The sequence below is a fragment of the Typopeltis vanoorti genome, chromosome 1 (assembly GCF_054136105.1).
Source record: "Typopeltis vanoorti isolate ZY-2024b chromosome 1, IOZ_Tvanoo_1.0, whole genome shotgun sequence".
Classification (NCBI taxonomy): domain Eukaryota; kingdom Metazoa; phylum Arthropoda; class Arachnida; order Uropygi; family Thelyphonidae; genus Typopeltis; species Typopeltis vanoorti.
Window position 1 is genome coordinate 73,883,075 of NC_143549.1, and position 23,399 is coordinate 73,906,473.

The 23,399-nt window shown below is 39.0% G+C and overlaps 1 protein-coding gene across 7 annotated transcripts in view; it reads right to left on the bottom strand.

The window, feature by feature from the left end:
- The window catches only part of LOC150110090 (uncharacterized), a 232,993-nt gene that overhangs the window by 86,250 nt on the left and 123,344 nt on the right, over positions 1 to 23,399 (bottom strand). For all 7 annotated transcript variants that reach the window (XM_090391299.1, XM_090391291.1, XM_090391324.1 and 4 more), the window contains exon 2: positions 14,706 to 14,870. In XM_090391299.1, coding sequence (XP_090247425.1) covers positions 14,706 to 14,870 — 165 coding nt within the window. The remainder of the gene's footprint in view (positions 1 to 14,705; positions 14,871 to 23,399) is intronic.

Below are 23,399 nucleotides of genomic sequence, written 5' to 3' on the forward strand. Positions count from 1 at the left end.
CATATTGTTGAGCGGGGTGGTGGTGGGAAAGTTTGTGGATGTATCTGCCTGTGCGTGTGTGTGGAGTTTCTATATACAGTGAAGGAAAGTGTACCATTGGGAAGGCATGTGACTAAGGTGTCTAGGTAGGGTAAACAATTGTTCTTTTCTTTTTCCATTGTAAACTGGATTCTTGGATGTAGGCTGTTGAGGTGACTGAGGAAAGAGTCTAATGTGTCTGGGCCATGAGGCCAAACAGAGAACACATCGTTTATATATCTTAGCAACATAGAAGGTTTGAGAGGGGCTGAGTCTACGGCTCGTTTTTCAGATTCTTCCATATAAAAATTGGCAAAAGGGGGATGAGAGGGGGGAACCCATTGATGTTACATTAGTTTTTTTTTTTGTAATCCCCGAAGATGTCTCATTTACTGAGACAAAATATATAGGAAGTATTAAATTCTGTTTTAATCCTTTCTGAGTGCTGTATACAATCCATTAAGCCTCCAATATAATGTTAGTGAAGATGTTGGTGAAATGGATGTAGAAATGTTTTTTTATTTCATAAAAGTTTGGTGTTTGGATATATATATATATATATATATTTTTTTTTTTTTTTCCTAGTTTTTGGAATAAAAGAATGCACAAAGTTTGCTTTCCAGGAGTAGGATGAGCAGGTGATTGACACTTTGAATATGTGTTTTTAGAAGAATTTATGTCATTAACAAACATTCTAATACATAAATACAAGAAATATTAAATACAGCAATCTCTCGATTAATGCGCTCCCGATTAGTGCATCATTTTTTTTCGATACCCAAATTCAATTAGTGCACCTACATACATCTTAAAAATAAATGTTACAGATTTTAAACATTTTCGATCTATACATTTTTTATAGCCAACTATTTTAAAAAGTCACTTACTGAGATGAAATAATTTAGTAGCAATTTGAAACATTTTACAGAGTTATTTTTTAATGGCATACCACACTATTTCCATGTACGGTATGTTCCAAATTTACTGCCAAAATTTATGTCGTCTGCTTTACATAGCATTCTGCTGATCTATCTCGTGCAATTGTTTTCCATACTTTTTTATTTTAAATCATTTTCCTAACCTTTAATCATGAGTAAAAGAATTAGTGAGCAAAAAATAGAAGTGTGAAAATAATTCGAAAAGTAATCTCATTGGAAGTAAAACTTGAAATAATAAAGAAAAATTAACAAGGTGAGTCCAGAGCAAAGATAGGACAAGAACACAAAAATGGGTGAATCAACTGCTGAATACAAAGAGAAAGGTAAGGCTGCTTCAAGTTCATCATGCATGCACTCGAAATCAAAGTATTATAATGATTGAATTAGAGAGACTTCTTTTTACAAGGATAAACGAATCCCGCTAAACACTGGCCTTATTAAATCAAAGGGATTGTCTCTTTGTAACCTGGAAAGAAAGGGCTATCAATGATGGAAAAGAAGAAGAATTCCACATTAGTGCTGGGCGATTTGAGCATTTCAAAAAGAGAAATAGCCTACATAATGTTCTAATCACAGGTGAAGCTGCAAGTGCAGATAAGGAGATATCCAGAGATTTTGAAGAAAATTGTATAAGGGGACTATTGTGATCGTCAAATATTTAATGATGAAACCGGCCATTTTTTGCAAGCGAATGCCTTCTAAGACTTTTCTAGCCAAATCAGAGAAATCTCAGTCTGGTTTTAAAGTCGCAAAGTTGAATGAAATTACTGCTAGCAACATGCTAGCAGTAATTGAGAGAATTGAGAGAATGAATGAAAGCGGAAATAGTGTGATGCAGGTTTCAAAATCTGGATAAACTGAAAAAATGAATGACAGCTTGATGCAAGGATTGAAAGTACAAAAACTCGAAAGGATGAATGAGAGTGAAGGTGTAAAGCATGGTTCGAGAGTTTGAAAATTAGCAAGATTGAATGACAGAGAGAATGTGATGCAAGATTCGAAAGTTGAGTTGGTTAGGATGAGGCAAGAGATGAAATGGATGCAGAATGAAGTTAAGAAAATTCAGGAAATGTATTGGAGAGTGAAAATGATTAAAACAAATCAGGTTGGTATAAAAGAGGTAATAAGAGACTCATGAGTGGCATCATATGGTGACTCAATTATTAGAGGAGTGCTGGATGACAGGCTGCACAAGGTACGTTTTCGAGGTGGTAAATGAGTAGAGTGATTGAGGCATTGGATATGAGAAGGAAGCGAGCAAAGAGAGTTGATAGTTTTTAATAGCTACGAATGACTTGACTGAGAACAAAGAGCATGTCAGAATTGATATCAGGAGGTTGCTTATACGGATAAAAGAGAATAATATGATAGGAAAGATAGTAAGAGTGTTGCCTAGTTATGACAGTGGTGATATGAGCCGGAGAGCAATGATTATGAATGATACGTTAGCTGAAATGTGTGAGGGGGAAAGGAGTACAGTTTCTTATGTGTGGAATGAATTTGAAGGACGAAGTGAACTATATAAGAATGATGGACTGCATTTGAGTGGTTTTGGTGTGAACTGCTTGGAGAAACTGCTGCTGGAAGGTAAAAAAGTGAGTACGGAGAATGAATCTGATCAAGTGGGAAGCGATGTGGAACAGCAGGAGAGTAAGACAGGAGAGATTGAAGAGATGGTTATGAATGAAGAAGTGAGTGGCATGAGTATAGAGAATGGGTATGCAAGAGAAACAGGGAAACGAGGAAGCTCAGAATGGACAGGGGAACACAGTGTGAGAAAGGTAGATACTCCAAGAGGATGTGAATGTATGCATAGACAGGAAAGGAATGGGATGACCTGGGATCAAGAGGAAACAGTTGCACTTGAAGAGGGTTGTAAAATGAATAAGCAGAAAGGGAAAAGGCTCCCGTTGAGAATGGAGAAATCGCATTGAATGAGTGGTATTAGTGAAACTAGCTGTAGATCCAGGAATGAGTTGTTGTGTTTGTATACAAATGCTAGAAGTGTAAGAAACAAGGCATATGAAATGGTAGCATTAATTGAGACACCCAAAAATTGTTGGAATAAGTGAGACATGGTTAGATGAGGAAGACATCCTGACAGGAATAGAGATGGAAGGGTATAATGTGTTTCGTGAGAATAGAATGGTAAAAAGGGAGGGGGTGCTATCGATGATAGAGAAAGAGTTACGTCCATACAAAGTAGAGACGCAAGGCAGAAATAGTGCGAGTGGTTTTGAGGCAGTATGGTGTGAGATAAGAGTTGAATAGAATGAAATACTTGGTTGAATGTTGTTATAGACCTGGTAATGTGGATGGTAGTGACTATGAAATGTATAATCAAATTAGCCAGGCAAATAAGAAAAGGGTGATCATTATCATTGATTTTAATTATGGCAATATAGACTGGAAGGATGGGATAGCAACTGGAAGTAAGAAAATGAGTTTGAGTTTTTGAGGGACAACTACCTCAGACAGTATGTAACAGAGGGCACACGAGGATTGAGGGTCTTAGATTTGATCATCTCATCAGAGGATGTAATTATAAATGAGGTGTCTAATCACCCACCAATTGGTGGGTGGCCATAAGGTGATTACCTGAATGGTTGCTAGCAATGTGAGGACCTCTGCAAGAAAGGGGTATATGTGGAACTACAGGGGATGGGGGGGGAGTTGTGAAGAGCTCAGGAGACAGCTTGTGGGTGTAGCATGAAATGACGCGTTAGCTGTAAAAGAGATCAATGCAGCTCAGCATGGGGGATTTTCAAGAACTATCTAGTAGAAGCAATGTCGAAATGTATTCGAGAGGTCAGAAGGTTAAATAAGGTAGGTGTGAAATGGATGAATAGAGAGAACGGGTATTATGGAGGCTGCATAAGAGAAGTGCTGATAACCAATTCCATGACGATTACAAAGACCAGGCAAGGTGGGTGACTTGGTTGGTAAGGGTAGCAAAAGTGAGGTATGAACAGCAGTTAGCTAATGAAGCCAAAAAGAATCCTAAGTTCTTTCAATATGTAGCCAGCAAAAAAAAAATGTTTATGGAAGAATGACATGATTGGAGAAAATGGTATAAAGACAGCTGTTGTAGAAGATGTAGCGGAAATACTTAATGAGCAGTTCATAAAGGTCTTTCGATCTTGTGAATGTAACTTCATGGGGAGATGAAGCAACTGAGAGCAGTTGATGATGGGGAGGAAAGACTGACCAAAGTTGAGCAAACTAGATGATAATAAGGCTGTGGGACTTGATAATATAACACCATGTATTCTGAAGGAATGTGCCAGGGAGTTGACACCTGCTTTGACATATTTTTTTAATATGACGTTTGCATTGGGTCAAGTTCCTAAGGAGTGGAAGGAGCGTAAGATTGTGCCGTTTCATAACGTAGGTGATAGAACTCAAGCCTCAAATTATAGGCCTATCTGTGTATATCCTGTGTTCTGGTTAAGTTGTTGTTGAAGAATGTGAGAACTAGGATCCAGAATTTGGTTGACAACAATGGTAGTAATCTTTGATGGACAGCATGGATTTGCTAAAGGGAGGTCATGTTTTTGTAATCTACTTACTTATTACAATAAGGTGACTGCTTCCTTGGACAGAGGAGAGGGATACACAGTAATATACTTAGATTTTGCAAAAGGCTTTTGATAGATCACGGCATGATAAGTTGATAGTCAAACGAGAGAGGATGGGGTTGGATATTAGATTAGTGCATTGGATTGGAGTCTGGCTATCCGATAGGTATTAACAAGTCGTGTATGGGGGAGCAAAATCCAGGAAAAGGAAAGTAACTAGTAGTGTGCCTCAGGGGTCTGTTTTAGGGCCATTACTGTTTAACTTATATATTAATGATATTGGCAAAGATTTGGATCGAGATATTCAGTTGTTTGCAGATGATGCATCTTCTCTACTCTTCATGGACAAACCATGAAGAGTAGAGAAGATGTTGTGACCTTACAAGAAGACTGGAATAAATTGAGTGATTGGGCATGGGAATGCGAGTTCAATGTCGCAAAATGTAAGGTTTTAAAATTTGGGAAACAAAGATGGGATGCAGAATTTATGCTAGGTGAGGTGGAGGAAATAAGAGATCTTTGGGTGATAGTGTATAAGGATCTGATATTTTGGGGGTCACATTGCCAAAATTGTGAAGACAGCCCAAAGACTTCTGGGAATGATGCAGAGGACACCGACTTATAGCAGTAGTAGGGAGATTCTTGTTCCATTGTATAAGGCTTTGATTAGGCCACATGAACTACTGTGCCCATATTTGGTCATCTGGTTTTCAGAAGGACAAGGAGATATGGAAAGGGTTCAGAGGCGCCTGATTAAGGTAGTTTCTGACTTCTGAAATGTCAAATATGAGGAAAGATTGAGAAGAAGCAATTTACAGAGTCTGGTGGATAGGAGGAAGAAGGGAGATATGATAGAGACCTACGAGTTAGAAAGGGGTTGTTATAGGATCAATATTGGAGAGGGTTCTACAGAAAACAGTGGGAGATCAGGGGAGAACCAGAGGTCATCCTTGGAAACTGTATAAAGAGGGTGTGAGTAGGGGAGTGAGAAACAGGTTTTTTGCATGCAGAGTTGTGAATGATTGGAATGAGAGTGTGGTATCTGCAGAGAATTTGAGTGTGTTTAAAGCACAGTATGATGAGCTATAATAAATTTAGTTTAATCCTTTATCCAAGTGTGAGCAAACAAAGTTTGCACCTGAAAATATCTTCAGGACTGAGGTAAGGTAGTACAACACTGGGCAACTTGCAGCAAAGGAGGATCAAGCTCTCAACTCATTGTCTCAGAATCTCCCATCATGCACAGCACATCTCCTTGCAGACATGTATACTGCTATGCATTAAAGGGGGGGGGGGCAATACCCATACCGGTTTCAACCTTTATTGAGGTCTCGTCAGTGGGAGCCAGGCCCAGAGTGGAGATACTAAGGCAGAAGCAATAGGAGAGGTCATTCTTACCTATAGGAGTTGCCAAAAGGTGTGCCTCCTTATTATTAAATTACTCTGGATTTAGAGAAAGATGTTGAAAGTTTATTTTTCACTTAGACTATAATAAATTTAGTTTAATCCTTTATCCAAGTGTGAGCAAACAAAGTTCACACCTGAAAATATCTTCAGGACTGAGGTAAGGTAGTACAACACTGGGCAACTAGCAGCAAAGGTGGAGAAAGCTATCATCACTCCTATCTCAGTATCTCCCATAATGCAAAGCACATCTCCTTGCAGACATGTATAATGCTATGCATTAAAGGGGGGGCCAATACCCATACCGGTTTCAACCTTTATCGAGGTAATAAGTTTAGTTTAATCCTTTATCCAAGTGTGAGCAAGCAAACTTTGTGCCTGAAAGTATCTTCAGGACTAAGCTAAGGTGGTGCAACACCAAGGCAACTCATGGCAAAGGTGGAGAAAGCTATCATCACTCCTATCTCAGTATCTCCCATAATGCAAAGCACATTTCCTTGCAGAGACCTCAATAAAGGTTGAAACCGGTATAGGTAGTGGCCCTTGCCTTAATGCATTACACATATCTGCAAGGAGATGTGCTTTGCATTATGGGAGATACTGAGATAGGAGTGATGATAGCTTTCTCCACCTTTGCCACGAGTTGCCTTGGTGTTGCACCACCTTAGCTCAGTCCTGAAGATACTTTCAGGTGCAAACTTTGTTTGCTCTCATTTTGATAAAGGATTAAACTAAACTTGATATAGTCTAACCAAGTGAAAAATAAACTCAACTTTATTGAGTTCTCGTCAATGTGAGCCAGGCTCAGAGTGGAGTCATCAGTATGATGAGCTGTGTGTATGATAATAGGACCTCCTAAATGAGTCAGATTCCATGGGATCTTGGGTGATGATAATAAACTTTCTTACATGTTCTTCTTTTCAATATGAAACTCAATTTTATCCTGCTCAAGAAAAATGGTAATCACTTCCAATTTCAAATCCTCTGTACACCCTAGTGTCCTATAGGATTTATAGGATGATAAGATTTATTTGTTGATAGTGATGTTTTCTCCCTAGGACACTAGGGAGAAAACATCACTATCAACAATAACATAGTCAACGAGACTTTTCTTATTCCTTGCCTCTTCTCTTTTTGCACATTTTTATGTTTAGTAATAACCATTCCATGTCCTGAGCAAAAATCCAACAATTATTTGCCATTATTATTAGCTTTGCTCTTTTCTCCCAATTTTCCCAAAATACTTTTGAATGCCTAAAATCATTTCCTACTCTGCTATTTAGATCTCCAACAAGGACCAACTTTTCATTTTTCATTGTGTCCATTGCTTTCTCTGAAGCTTCAAATAATTCCTCCACTTCTATCTTAGTAGAACCTTCTGTGGGACCATAGGCACAAATAAGTCTCATTGTCCAGTTCCCCATTCTCATATTTGCCCACATCACTATACTTGAAATTGCTTGCTTGCCTCATATTTAGTGTTGAACTATTGCTACTCCTTTTCCTTGACATTTTGTATTTATTGCTCAGAAGGATTTCACTAGTTTTTGTCTTTTTTGTTTCAGTCACCACTCTATTATGTTGATCTGGTACTTATCCAATTCCTCAGCTAGCTCCATTTCTTTCATTCAGGCTTCTTATGTTGATAGTATTGATCTTGAACTCAGGTGATGTTGGGCTGGGGTGTGTTTTAGGATTTGTTCCAGTAGCTGACTGCAAAAGCTGTTTGCCCTGGTTCCGGTTAGTCCCCCCCTATTGTTTTTGCCCTGGCAAAAACAATGGGGGGGACTAACCGGGCGACTCCCCAGCTGACATGAAATTCTGTCATGTTGTATCTTCATTTTATGTTATGGTTTAAACCAATAAGAATACAATTTGGTTTGCTAAATCCCAAATTGTCTTCCTTTCCACGTTCATTTAGTATCCAGGTAGATACCTAACAGGGGTGCATCATGAGAAGGTGAAGATTGGGCATTAGGTTAGAAGCCCTGGTTGGTTCTCATTTCTTTAAAGGCTATGTGGAGGTCTCCTCTCAGTTATACAGCTTTGACCTCTAAGCACGCTGTTTAACTTGTTTGTTTAATGATATTTCATGTGGATTGACTGGAGATCTTCAAATGTTTGCTAAAGATGCAAAGTTAGGTAGAATTATCAGTAGTGCTGATGTTAATTGTCTACAGATTTGAATAGAGTTTGAATAGAGGAAGATTTGAATAGAGTTTTAGCATGGACAAATGAGTGGGGGTTACAGTTTTAATGTTAATAAATGCAAGATGTTACACTTCAGGATACAGAGATATAAGGCTACATACTATATTGTGGAGCTGTACTTCAGGAAGTGGATGATATTCAGGATCTTGAAGTAATGGTGGAGAGTGCACTGAAGTTTCGAGCGCACATCACACATGTTGCAAAGACTGCATATATATTGCTTATATGATAAAAGTACATTGATATATAGGGAGAGGGAGATGGTGCATCTATATAAGACATTGGTCAGACCACATATGGACTATTGTGCTCAGATTTGGTCACCTAATTTTCATTGTGATGTGGAAAACTAGAGGGGCCAAAGATGAATAACCAAAGTGATATCAGAACTCTGGAGTGTTGGATATGAAAAGTGTTTGAGAGAATGTGGATGGCAGAGGCTGGAGGATATGAGGGAAAGAGGAGATATGATAGAGACCTTCAAGTTAGTTAAGGGATTCTATCAGATTAATACAGAAGAAATTATGTAATCGCTGCATCAATTCATCACTACATTTTCTACTATATTCTTATCTTTTACTATCCACAATAACCTCCTGATATCCATTCTAAAATTTTCATTGTTTCCAACCAAATCATTCATTCATTCCTAGTACCAATACCAACTCTTTTACCTGCTTATTCCTCATATTTTCCCTTCACAAAAACAAAGTTTGAGCACCTTCTCTTTTACCACAACTCTAATCTCACTAAGTCTCCATACAGAGTCACTCTCAAATCATTCATTAGCTCTTTCACATTTCAGGCTTTCTTTTGTTTGATTCTTCCTCACTCTTCCATGTATTTTTATAATTCTCCTCTTTTCACTCTGCATATGCTACATCTCTTGCATTATCCTCACCAACTCTGCTTTCATATCTTGAATCATTCTTGTTGCTATTTACACTTACTGCCTTGTCAGTGACACTCTCTTTCTCACCACCTTATCAGTTGCATTCTTTCTTGTTGTCTTTCCTGCTCACTATCTTATTGCTTCCAATGAAGCAAAGTAAGTCAATAAGTGTTTGAATATTTGCTTGAAATTTCTTATTCTTATTATTGTTCTTTGTTTGCCTTTTGTTACTGTTAACCTGGAAAATACTTCATTTACCGTAGGCAAAATACTAGATGAAATATGGACTAAATGAGAGGATGGACCTCCTATGATGAGTCCTTTGACTCCTTGGAAGTCAGATGTTAATAATAATAATAATGATATCTGATATTTTCTATGCTTCATTAATACAAAAAAAGCATTCAAAAAAAAAAAAAAAAAAAACTGGGCCAAATAATATGTGAGTGGCCAAAAGAAAGTGAGGCATGTCCAATCAAAAAAAGTCAAGGTAATGATGATGACTACTTTCTTTTGTCTGAACATCAGGAATTTCTTCTCTAAGACCAGTCCACAAATCAAACTGCCTAAAAAATCATTCTCCCCTGATAATTGATGAGCATTAGGAGTATTAGGAACAAGAAGGAAGAGTTTTTGGCCATGGTTGGCACTTCCAGACCACAGGTTATAGGTATTAGTGAAACATGGCTAACTGTAGATGATATAACTAGTGCGATTGAGTGTGATGAGTATAGTGTGTTCAGGGGTGACAGAGAGAATAAAATGGGGGGAGGAGTATTGTTGATGATAGCTGATGAGCTCCAGCCAAGGAGAATAGAAGTTGAATTGCAGGATAGAGAAAAGAGCACATTTGAGGCCATTTGGTGTGAGATTGTGGCTAGCAGAACTAAATATACAATTGGGTGCTGCTATAGACCAGGTGATGGAAAAGATGGTGGTGACAGTAGGAACAAGCAAATAGAAGAAATGGGTGGAAGGAGGGTGATTATTATGGGAGATATCAACTATGGTCGCATTGATTGGAGTGAGGAGAGGACACACGGGAGGAAGGAACTGGATTTTATGCGGTTATTAAGGGATAACTATCTGCAACAGCATGTAATGGAAAATACTAGGGGTCAGAGAGTGCTTGACCTAGTAATTACATCTGATGATTTGGCTGTAACAAATATGACCACATTGCCACCAATCGGTGAGAGTGATCATAGGGTCTTAACTTGGGAGGTGGCTAAAGGTGTAGAATTTTCAATTAAGACAGGGTACATATGGAATTATCGGGCTGGAAAGTATGACAAGCTTAGGAGTTTGATTGGTTCAGTGCCATGGCATGTACAACTGCAAGGACTAGAAGTTGATAGTGCATGGGAGGTAGTTAAGAAGTGCTTGCATGAAGCAATGGCTGAATGTATACCTAGAGTCCGAATAATAAATCAAGTAGGGGTTAAATGGATGAATAACACCATTAAGCTTGAGTTGCAAAAAAAGAAACAACTATGGAGGGAATTTAAGGAGAAGGGTGACCGGCAGGCACATGAACGGTATAAAGCGCAGGCCAGAAGGGTGACGAGTGTGGTAAGAAAAGCAAAAAAGGATTACGAAAGAACATTGGCCATGCAGGCTAAAGAGAATCCTAAACAGTTTTTTAGATATGTAGCAAGTAAAAGGAAAAATATACATGGCAGATTGATTTTAAAGAATGCCGATGGTAGGGAGGTAACTGAATCAGTTGAGATAGTTGAGTTACTGAGTGAGCACTTTGCAAAAGTATATCATCCAGGTGGCGACATTGCAGAAACGAATAAACCAGTAGATTATACGGGAATTGTGGTTAATGAAGTGGAGGTGAGTAGTCTATTGCATAACCTCAATGTTAATACATCTGTGGGATTGGATGGTATACCAGCTCGTGTTGTACGAGAAGCAGCTAAAGAATTGTCAGTACCCTTGACCATTTTGTTTAATTTGAGTCTCGGGTCTGGGTTAGTCCGAACGGGTGAAAAGAGGGGAAAATAGTTCCACTGCATAAAGGTGGTTCCAAGACTGCTGTTGTAAATTACCGACCGATTAGCATATCAGGAATCATTGTCAAGGTCTTAGAGAAATTAGTCAAGAAAAGAATACAGGATTGGATAGATGAAAATGGGATATTGTATGGGGGACAACATGGTTTTGTGAAAGGTAGATCATGCCACAGTAACTTGCTCACGTTTTATAACACAGTGACGGCTGACCTGGATAGGGGTAACTGGTTTACAGTGATACTACTGGACCTTGCCAAGGCCTTTGATAGGATACCACATGGAACCCTAATCAGTAAACTGGAGCAGATGGGTATAGATATAGGGTTGGTGAGATGGATAAGAGGGTGGTTGAAGGAGAGATATCAAAGAGTGGTTTATTCAGGAGTGGAGTCTAAAAGACGTCTTGTGACTAGTGGAGTGCCACAGGGCTCTGTTCTTGGACCACTGCTTTTCAATTTGTTCATCAATGATATTGGAAAGGATCTGAGAGGAAGTGTTCACTTGTTTGCTGATGATGCAAAGTTGGGTAGAGCAATTGTGAGTGCACAAGATGTCAAAATTTTACAGGACGATTTGGATAGTTTGGAGGACTGGGCTAGGAAAAATGGATGTCAATTTAATGTGGCAAAGTGTAAGGTTATGCACTTTGGGGTGAAAAGAATAGCAGCAGTATATCGCATTGGTGGAATCATACTCCAGGAGATTGATGAGGCCAGGGATTTGGGAGTGTTGGTGGATAAGGAGTTGAAGTTTAGGGGGCACATTGCAAAAGTAACTAAAACAGCTCACCGAATCACTTGGCTTCTGAAAAATACTTTAACATGCAGAGACGAACAAGTTGTTGTTCCTCTGTATCGAGCCTTGATAAGACCCCATCTGGACTTCTGTGCCCAGCTATGGGCACCAGGGTTTCTTCGTGATGGGGAGGAAGTGGAGAGGGTCCAGAGACGAGTGACCAAGATGATAGCAGGTCTGTGGAATGAACCTTATGAGAATAGGTTGAAGATTTGTGGGGTGCAGAAATTGGACGATAGGCGAAGGAGGGGTGATATGATTGAGACATTCAAATTACTGAAGGGTTTTTATAAGATTGATCCAGAAGATATTTTTGAAAATATGACTGGTGGTGGGAGGACTAGGGGCCATGCATGGAAGCTGGGCAAGAGCGTGGTTGACAAGGGTGTTAGAGCTAGGTTCTTTACTTGGAGAGTGGTAAATGAGTGGAATAAGCTTCCAGAGTCTGTTGTGGGTGCTACGACCGTGAATGAGTTCAAGGCAAGGTATGATAGATACTGTGTTATATATATATTTGTTAACATCTTGACATGATGTTAGGGCCTCCCTCGATGAGTCTGTCGACTCCTTGGAGTTTCCCGGAACAATAATAATAATAATAATAAAATAATAATTATGTGCTCATCAATTAATAATAATAATGATAATAATGAGGGGGCATCATTATTTGGAATTCCAAGATTTAGAACTGTGTAGTGTATTGGCAGAACTATGGGCCTCCATAAAGTGTTGTGAAAACTACACTGTGCATTTCTACTGTGATAAAGATCACACACACACGTGCATTGATCAATCTATACATGGAATACTATGTGCAAATTTATTATTATTATTATTATTCAGGCCTCCATGGAGTCAAAAAGACTCATCGTGGGAGGTCCTTTCTAAGAAACACAACCCTATCAAGACTCATCGAGGGAGGTCTCTCCTAGGAATCACATAGTCTATCATACCACTCCTTAAATGCATAGACCGTTCTCGCTCTCACCACTCCATCAAGCAATGCATTCCGTGGTTCAACCACCCTCCATGCAAAGAAACCACTCCTCATCCTCTTTCTCACAGTTTCCTTTCATAACTTTCAGGGATGGTCCTTCCCGCTGTTCAACCAAGCGAAAGAACTCTCCAGTGTCAACCCTGTAACCACCTCTCAACAGTTTAAAAGTCTCAATCATATCACCCCTCCTTCTATCCACCAAACTCTGCAGTCCACACTCCCTCAGCCGATCCTCATAACTAACTTTGTACAGTCCTGACACCATCTTTGTTATCTGCCTTTGTTCCCTTTCCACAGTTAATTTATTCCCTTCAAATCCTGGGGACAAGATCTGAGAACAATAGTCTAAGTGTGTTCTGATCAGAGTCTTAAATTTAGTCACCCATTTTCTGTTTTAATGTGGGTACTCTGAAGAAAGTCCAGAGGCAATATTGGAACTCTGAAATATTAGTTTTGGGGAGAGGTTGAGGAAATTTAAAAATTTAAATTGTAAAGTTTATTGGTTAAGAAGAAAAAAGGTGATATAATAGAGATAGTGAAGTTGATAAAGGAATTTTACAGTATTAACACAGGAACTGTTATACATAGAGTGAAAGACAAGATGGAAGTGAATGACAAGCTCCTAAAAGTCGCACTCTTCTTCACCATATTATTACATGACACCTCAAGGAGTCCAAAGACTCATTGAGGGAGGGAACCTACTCTACAACTCTCTATTTCCACCAAGTGAACCGTAACTACCATCATCATCTACAACAACACCATCTACTGCCCACCACCAATAGTATTTTCACAGGTTAGATATGGTAATCACTCAGCCAGGCCAACCAGGCCTTCAAATTTTTTATATATTTTTTTTTTTATTATTATTATTATTTCGGGCGACTCCAGGAGTCCTTAGACTCATCGAGGGAGGCCCTAAACATCATGTCCACACAACTATGCAATTACATTCTCACAGTATCTATCATACCTTGTCTTGAACTCGTTCACAGTCATAGCACCCACAACAGACTCTGGCAGCTTATTCCACTCATTTACCACTCTAAAAGTAAAGAACCCAGCTCTAACACCTCTGCTAACCACACTTTGCCCAGCTTCCATAGGTGTCCCCTGGTTCTCCCACCACCAGTCCTGATCTCAAAAATATCCTCTGAATTAATCCTATAGAATCCCTTTAGCAATTTGAATGTCTCAATCATATCTCCCTTTCTCCACCTATCAACTAGTTTCTGCAACCCACAAATCTTCAACCTGTTCTCATATGGTTCATTCCATAGACCTGTTATCATCTTAGTCACTCGCCTCTGGATCCTCTCCACCTCCTCCCCATCAAGAAGGAACCGAGGTGACCAAATCTGGGCACAGTAGTCGAGATGAGGTCTTATCAAGGCTCGGTACAGAGGTACAATAACTTGCTTGTCTCTGCTCGTCAAGGTATTTTTCAACAACCAAGTGAGTTGATGAGCTGATTTAGCTACTTTTGCAGTGTGCCCCCTAAACTTCATCTCCCTATCCACCAACACTCCCAAGTCCCTGGCCTCATCAATCTCTTGGAGTACAGTTCCACCAATGTGGTATAAATCCTGAGGATATAGTGAAGAGAGCGATATAAATTGTTTACATGGTGAGTAACATGCAGTGCTGAAATGTAGAGGCTAAGAAGTTTAAGTTCAATATGCCAGACCTGTTGCTGGTTGAGTAAAACTTCCTGTAATGAGTTTGACATTATGGAGGTTTGTTGTTAATAATGATAACTGTTTATCCTCTCATGATTTCTGTACATAAAAAAATACCTGATATTTTTAATCATAATTTAACTTCCATAAAAACATTTAACTTAATACTCACAACAAATATTTTGCATATTTCGGGATCCCACTGAGAATTCCGTTTATTAATTGATATTATCTGAAATATCATTTGTGTTTTGTCTTCAAAACATAAATTAGCATACTTTTCCTTGAATAGGCCATCCAGCAAAAATTCGACTAACTGGCTATATTTCCTAGGCATCTGAAAAATTAATTAAAATATATACGTTATTTTCCAGTTCAATAGCTTATACATAGTTTCATCAGATAATATTTTGTTCTTGGTAAAAAAAAGAAGAAAAAAAAAAAGGAATATTAATAATATTAATTTAACAAAATTTCAGATTATTCAAGGTTGCCAGTCTCAAGTCTCTTCATGGAAAATTCTCACACTTACTTTCATATCTTGTTTGAAATATATTCAGCCTCAGCATACTCAGCACTCATTCTGCCAATAAATTTCACTTACTCATTTATTTACCAGTTCCATTGCTTCATTGTTCACATGATACTTGTACAGCTTCCAAGTAAAACCTCACATTCATTCATCACATACTGCACTGTGTAATATATTCCTTATATCTATCTGATTAACTCTTCTCACCAACCTTCTATCATATATCCACTATCTTATCATCTCTTCTTCTCCTCCTGTCTACTAAAACCTGTAAAACCAAATTCATTCCCTCAAATCATAACCAATATTCCACAATATTAAGACAGTTCTGGTCATTATTATTATTATTGCACAGGCACCTCCAAGGAGTCTGAAGCTTCATTGTGGAAAACACAAACTACCCACGCAGTATCTATTGTGGCACCAACACATAACCAACCACATGGCTTCGCTACGTTGATTATGTGTTCACCTATTTGGCCATATGGCTCTGACACACTCCTCTCCTTAACACACTTAAACAACCAACACCCCCAGAATCAATTTCACCCTGGAGAAAGAGGAAAACAACAGCCTCCCTTTCCTAGACACACACACTAGTCACCCATCAGCCTGATGGAACCTTGGTTTTCTCTGTTTATAGAAAACCCACCCATACAGGCAGATACATTCACCAACAAACCCCCCCCCCCCACACACACACACACAACAATATGGAGTTATTAAGACAATACAACAGGGATAAACTAATCTATTCAAATGACAATGCCCTAACCACTGAACTAAATCACATCCTCAACACTTTCTCAGCAAATGGCTACCCCCCCCTTCACAACAAGGATTACTCTAAATCCATCACTATTCCCTACATTCGAGGCACCTTGGAAAAAATTACCAAAATCTTAAGAAAACATGACGACCTCTTGTTACAGACCATATAGAAAATTGGCATCCCTTATCCACTCCACTAAAGACCAACCACTTCCCCTAGACCTGCCTAGTGTATACCAAGTCCCTTGCAGCTGTAAGCTGTCCTACTTTGGCCAAACAGGCAGGACAGTGAATATCAGAATTTCAGAACACAAGACTACATCCAATTTCACCAGTATAGCCACTCTGGTCTTGCAGATCATGCTCTGGATACACGCCACAGAATACAGTGGAAGAAAGCCACAATAATACACCATAGCAAGTTCAAGTTTGAAAGACTTTTCATGGAATCAGCCTCAGCCCTAAGAAACATGCCGAATCTAAACAAATTTGGTTGCATGAGACTGCCCCAAATTTGGGAGATATACATCATGAGACCTTCAGCCCAATGGCCAAGAATACCTACATAGTCTGCTAGGGGGACACCATCAGGACTTTTAGGAGGAACGATAGCTTCCTGCTTCGTCCTCATTTACTGTACGTAGTGCCTGCATGCACGTCTTTATTATAAGTTCCTTTGAAAATGGCAATGTGCTGTTGCAAAATATTAGAAATATATATTAAAGTTTAATTTATATTCTATTGTACGTTGTGAATTCCTTAAGTCAATTAATGATTAAGTATCTATTGTGGTGGTGGTGGTTCATCCCTTTCAGTTCGTTTCTGGTGAGATTGGTGAGATTTTTACAGGGTATTTTATCTGGGCTCAGGACTGGCATATGGATGGGACGTATTCATCACTGTTATCCGTGTGTGTTCATGGGACCAGTTTGCCTGTTCTGGGGGGGGGGGGGGGGACCCAAGTTTCCATCCCTACCTTTGTATGAGACTGGCTAACTCACCTTCCATCAAAAGAGACCAGATAAAGATTCCTCATTGCACTGATGGGATTCGAACCCAAGTCTTTCCGACCAAAGGGCTTCGTCTATACTGACTGAGCTATAGAGGCTCAGTATCTATTGTACCTCTTCTTAACTCACTGAGAGATAAAGTGCTCACAACTGACTTCAGTAACCCATTCCATTCACCAATCTCCAAGTAAAAAATATAGTCTTCACACCCTTGTTAACCACACCCTTTTTCCAGGGATGACCTCTTATTCTCTCCTCTCCAGCTAACAGATATATTTCCTCTGTATCAATCCTATGAAACTCTTTGAATAACTTATATGTTTCTAACATATCCCCTGTTCAACCAACTTTTGCAACACACAAACCTTCAATCTATCCTCAGAAATACCATTCCGCAGTTGTTTGCTAATGCACCCAATTTTGCATTAGCAAACAACAGACTATTTCCCCTTCAAATTATTTCCTATATCATTTATGTACAAATTAAACAGTATCTAAACAGAGCCTTGGAAGCACACCATTAGCTACTGGTTTTCTCCTGGATTCTACTCCTTCATATTCTACTTTTTGATACCCATCCAACAACCATCCTCATATCATTATTATTGGTTCTATATCCATGCTCATTTGTTCCAATTTGTGTAACAGAGTTCCAAGTGACATCTTGTCAAATGGCTTTGCAAAATTCAGCATTGTCATCACATTCCCTTTATCCAATCAACTAACACTATTATTAAATAGTTAATTACTAAGGCATGACCTGCCCTTCATAAAGCCATGCTGCCCCTCAGAGTATCATATTCTTATCCAACCATTTATGAATTCTCACTGTGACTCACTTTTCCAATACTTTTACCTCTACTCTTGTGATAATGATTAGTCTGTAATTTGCTACTGTAGTTTTAGAGCCTCCTTTATGCAAAGAAATTATATTGCCCTCCTTCCACTCTCTTGGGACTTGATTAGGGCCAAAATTTAAGTTAAATAGCATAGTTAGAGGCACTGCCAGTTCCTTTGCACATTCTCATAAAACATGAGTCGATAACCTATCTAATCTCATGGCTGTATATTTACATTATGCACTTTGCATTCTGCAATATCCTCATTTGAATGATATAGCCTTGCAAAGTGGTCACTCAGTAACTCAACTATTTCATCGACATCAGTCATCTCACTATTTCATTACTATCAGCAACTGTTAAAGTTATCCTTCCATAATAATTTTTCCCTCTTACTTTCTACATAATACTTACTAATAACTTAAGGAAATTACAACGTACAATAGAATATAGAATAGTCACTCAGTAACTCAACTATTTCATTGACATCAGTCATCTCACTATTTCATTACTATCAGCAATTGTTAAAGTTATCCTTCCATAATCATTTTTCCCTCTTACTTTCCACATAATACATACTAAATAACTTAAGGAAATTACAACATACAATAGAATATACATTAAATTAAACTTTAATATATTTCCAATATTTTGCCATCTTCAAAAGGAATTTACAATAAAGACCCGTGCGCTCAGGCACTAAACACAGTAAATGAGAATGAAGCGAGGTAGCTATGGTTTACCTAAAAGTCCTGATGGTGTCCCCCCACTAGCGGGCTATGTAGGTATTCTTGGCCGTTGGGCTGAAGGCCTCCTGATATAAGCCTCCCAAATTTGGGGCAGTCTCATGCAACCAAACTTGTTGAGGTTTGGCATGTTTCTAAGGGCTGAGGCTGATTCCATGAATAGCCTCTCATATCTGAACTTGCTACGGTGTATTATTGTGGCTTTCTTCCACCATATTCTGTGACGTGCATCCAGAGCATGGTCTGCAAGACCAGAGTGGCTGTACTGGTGAAACCGGATGTAGTCCTTGTGTTCTGAAATTCTGATATTCGCCATCCTGCCTGTTTGGCCAAAGTAGGACAACTTACAGCTGCAAGGAACCATAGCTACCTCGCTTCGTTCTCCTTTACTGTTTTTAATGCCTGCATGCACATGTCTTTATTGCAAGTTCCTTTTGAAGATGGCAATGTGATGTTGCCAAAATATTGGAAATATATTAAAGCTTAATTTAATGTATATTCTATTGACTTTGTAATTTCCTTAATTTATTTAGTAAGCATGTATAACCAACATCTAAGCCTTTCTATGAGAATTTCCACATAATTATTATTATTATTATTATTATTCAGGCCTCCATGGAGTCAAAAGACTCATCGTGAGAGGTCCTTCCTAAGAACATAAAGTCTGTCAAGACTCATCGAGGGGGAGGTTCCCCCCTAAGAAACACAAAGTCTATCATACCACTCCTTAAACTCATTGGCTGTTCTCGCCCTCACCACTCTATCAGGCAATGCATTTCACGGCTCAACCACCCTCCATGCAAAGAAACCACTCCTCACCCTCTTGCTCACAGTTTCCTTTCGTAACTTCCAGGGATGGCCTCTTGTCATCACTCCTTCCCGCTGTTCAACCAAGTGAAAGAACTCCCCAGTGTCAACCCTGTAACCACCTCTCAACAGTTTAAAAGTCTCAATCATATCACCTCACCTTCTTCTATCCGCCAAACTCTGCGGTCCACATTCCCTAAGCCGATTCTCATAACTATCCTTGTACAGTCCTGAGACCATCTTTGTCATCTGTTTTTGTATCTTTTCCACAGTTAATTTATTCCCTTCAAATCCTGGGGACCAAATCTGAGAACAATAGTCCAAGTGTGGTCTGATCAGAGACTTGTACAACGGAATGATAACCCTCTTATCTCTGCAGGTCAGTGTCCTTCTCATTATTGCAGCAATCCTCTGTGTTACCTTCACCACCTTTGCAATATGTCCCCTAAACTTCAGGTTTCTATCAATCATCAACCCCAGATCTCTTGTCTCCCCAACTTTCTCCAGTATAACTCCTCCCATAGAGTATGCAGCATCCCATCGATGTTTCCCAAACCTCAAGACCTTACATTTTGCTGCATTAAACTGACACTCCCATTCATTTGCCCATCTATCTAGCTTATTCAAATCCTCTTGCAGGGCTACCACATCTGCACTATTACTAATAATCCTTCCCAGCTTTGCATCATCCGCAAACATCCCCTTGCAATCCACTGGCAATGTCATTGATATAAAGGTTAAACAATATAGGTCCTAGTACTGAGCTCTGTGGGATCCCACTTGTAACCTTCTGTCTCCTTGAAACTGCTCCACCATACACAACTCTCTGATACCTATCAGACAGCCAAGCCTGAATCCAGTTGACCAATCTGACATCCAGACCCATGTGTTGCAACTTAAATATCAGCTTATCATGTGGCACCCTGTCAAATGCCTTTGCTAAGTCTAAGAAAATTGCAGTATATGCCTTTCCCTCATCTAATGTTCTTGTAACTTTATTATAAAAGGCTAGCATATTGCTAAAACAAGAGCGCCCTTTCACAAATCTATGTTGACTCTCACAGATAACATTACCCTCATCTGCCCAGTGCTGTATACGGTCCCTCACTACTTTCTCCAAGATCTTAACAACTACTGATGACACACAGACTTGTCTATAATTAGACACTTCCAGTCTGTTATCACCCTTATGCAATGGCACTATCTTACCTTACTTCCATTCCCTGGGCACCTTTTCTGAAGCCAGACTTTCATTGAAAAGCCAAGTTAAAGGCACTGTCAGTTCCCTAGCACATTCTCTCAAAACTCATGGTGAAATACCATCCAGTCCCAAAGCTTTATTGACATACAGAGTTCTCAGTATCTGAAACACACTCTCCTCCTGTACCTCCAGACCTCGAACCAGTCCTATCCCTCTAGCATTAAAACTGACTCCTCCAGGATGAAATACTCCAATAAAGTGTTCATTGAACAATTCCACTATGTCCTCTGCATCAGTCACTCTATTCCCATTTTTATCCCACAATATCATTCTTCTACAGTCATTTCTCCTCCTACTGGCCACATAGCTAAAAAATTCCCTAGGATTTTCTTTGGATCTTAGGGCCAATCTCCTCTCATATTCCAGTTTCGCTTTCCTTGCCACACTAGTCACTCTTCTGGCCTGTGTCTTATATTCTTCACGCATCCTCTCTTCACTGTCTCCTTATATCTCTTCCATAGCCTCTTTTTCACATGTAATTCCTGTTTAATATTGTTTGTCATCCAATTTACTCCAAATTGTGTCCTCTTCTTCACTCGTGGTATACAACTCACCATTGATGCTAACAAATATTCTTTCACAATTTCCCACGCACTACTGATATCCTGGCCCTCCAATTCCTCCCTCCATAATAAAAGAACTGTTTGGAATTTCATTTAATTTGCTGAGTCAATTTCTTCTTTATTCTGATTTTGTCTTCGTTACTATGCTGTTCACCTTCCTTGCATAAGGCTTGTGCTATTCATGAGCTTGCTTATCACCTGTCTCTTTATATACTTCAAGAACATTTTCTCTTTTTTTTTTTTGCAGCTCCTGCTTAATGATACCACTCATTCATCTAACTCCCACCTGATTTATCCTTCTGACCTTGGGTACACACTGTGATATTGCTTCTTTCAGATATGTATCAACCATTCCCCACATTGCCAACATCAGCTTCAAGCTGCCTTCTAAGCTTGTCATGGTCACCCGTCTTGTAGCTCCATAATACTCCTTAACTAAAACTTCCACATTTCACATCTTCCCAAGTTAAGACTCCATGATTAATCTCCCTAGCTTGAGGCAGTGTGGCAACCTTTGTTATGGAAAAATCTTCTGATCCTATAACCAGATCCAACACTTTCATATCCATAGTCCTTTTTTGGGTATGAGTGTGTTGCATTTGAGAGAATAGCATTTCCAGAGTCCTCTCCAGAAATGCTACTTCAAGTAATTATGTCTCAGGTGTATAAATTTCATTTCCTTCATGCCATGTGACCTTTCCTTCTTTCAATTTATGCCTATGTAGTTGAAGTCTTTCATAATAATTACTCGATCTGCATGCTGTGCTAATTTGCTAATGCATATCTTACACATGATCCCCTGAAACAACCTTGCCTATAGTAACAACCAACTGCATACTTTGTCCTGTTGACTGCAGTCATGCCAGATTGCCTCAAAAGAACTGCCATCCAAATACCTGTCTCCTGCTGCTCTCTTTCACTGCACTTCATCTGCTATGATCAGCAGATGCCCTCCTCCAATCCTATCTTCTCTAACCTCACTGAAAATATTAAATCATGTAACTGCACTCATCTCTGGACCTTTTATAGTAATCATCAGAATGAATAGGTATAGTAATTCAGATCTGGCTTGATAAATCACTTATATTATGGCATTACCAAATCTTATATACTTACTTGTCAATGTCCTTCTCATTATGGAAGCAGTTCTCTGAATTTCACAAATTACTTTCAATACATTTCCTGAACTTCACCTCCTTATCTGCTATCATCCCTAGATCCAATTCCTCATCAACTTTCATTGTAAATAAAATACATTCAATTTCATTGTTCTAGCCCAGGTGCTTAACCTTAATTGGAATATTAGTGAAATAGGAACACATTTTTTGTTGGTCACAAAACAAAGAGAAAGATAAGTTTATTAATGTTATTTGAATATGTGAGTACATATTTTATTTATTACACTAGATTTATTATAGTCTAACCAAGTGGGAAAAACTTCCAACATCTTTCTCTAAATCCAGAGTAATTTAATAATAAGGTGGTACACCTTTTGGCAACTCGTACAGGTAAATATGACTTCTCCATTGCTTCTGCCTTAGTATCAACCACTTCTGGGTCTGGCTTCCACTGGAAATTTCCACTACCCAGACCGGTTAGCTTCCACCGGGAGCTAACCGGTCTGGGTAGTGGCCCTTCCCTTAATGCATAGCATTATATATGTCCACAAGGAGATGTGCTTTGTATTATGGATGATACTAAGAAAAGGAATGATGAGAGCTTGGTCCATCTTCACGACGAGTTGCCTCAGTCCTGAAGATACTTCAGGTGCAAACTTTGTTTGCTTACACTTGGATAAAGGATTAAACTAAATTTATTAATGTGAGTACACATGATAATACACAAGATGGAGGTAAGAACAAGTTCATTGTATCAGGTAGCTTATTGATCAAACACATAACATAGCATAAATTTCTTAAGTATGATTCACTTTCAGAGGAAGATGAAAGTGTGGGTTTTGTAGGAAGTTCTATATTCTAATGATGAACTGTAATGTGTGGTGTATTAGGGTAGGGATAAAGTGCTGGTAAGCAAGAGAGTACAAGAGCCAATATAAAGAAAGTGTGTGTGTGTGCACACACGTGTGTGGATAAGCAAGCAACAACTAACGTAATGCAAGAATTGAAAACTAAAGTTGAGAAACCAGATGAAACACATGCAGCATTAAATAAGGTAAATGGTAGATGGAAATGGAAGGGCACAAAAGATAACCAGGAAAAAGAGAATGAATGATTCAAGAGTAATGTTTTATGGGGATTCCATTATTATAGCTGTAGCGAATGAGAGGGCATACAAGATTTGTTTCCCAGGCAGAAGTACAAGCAAGGTGATTGAAGC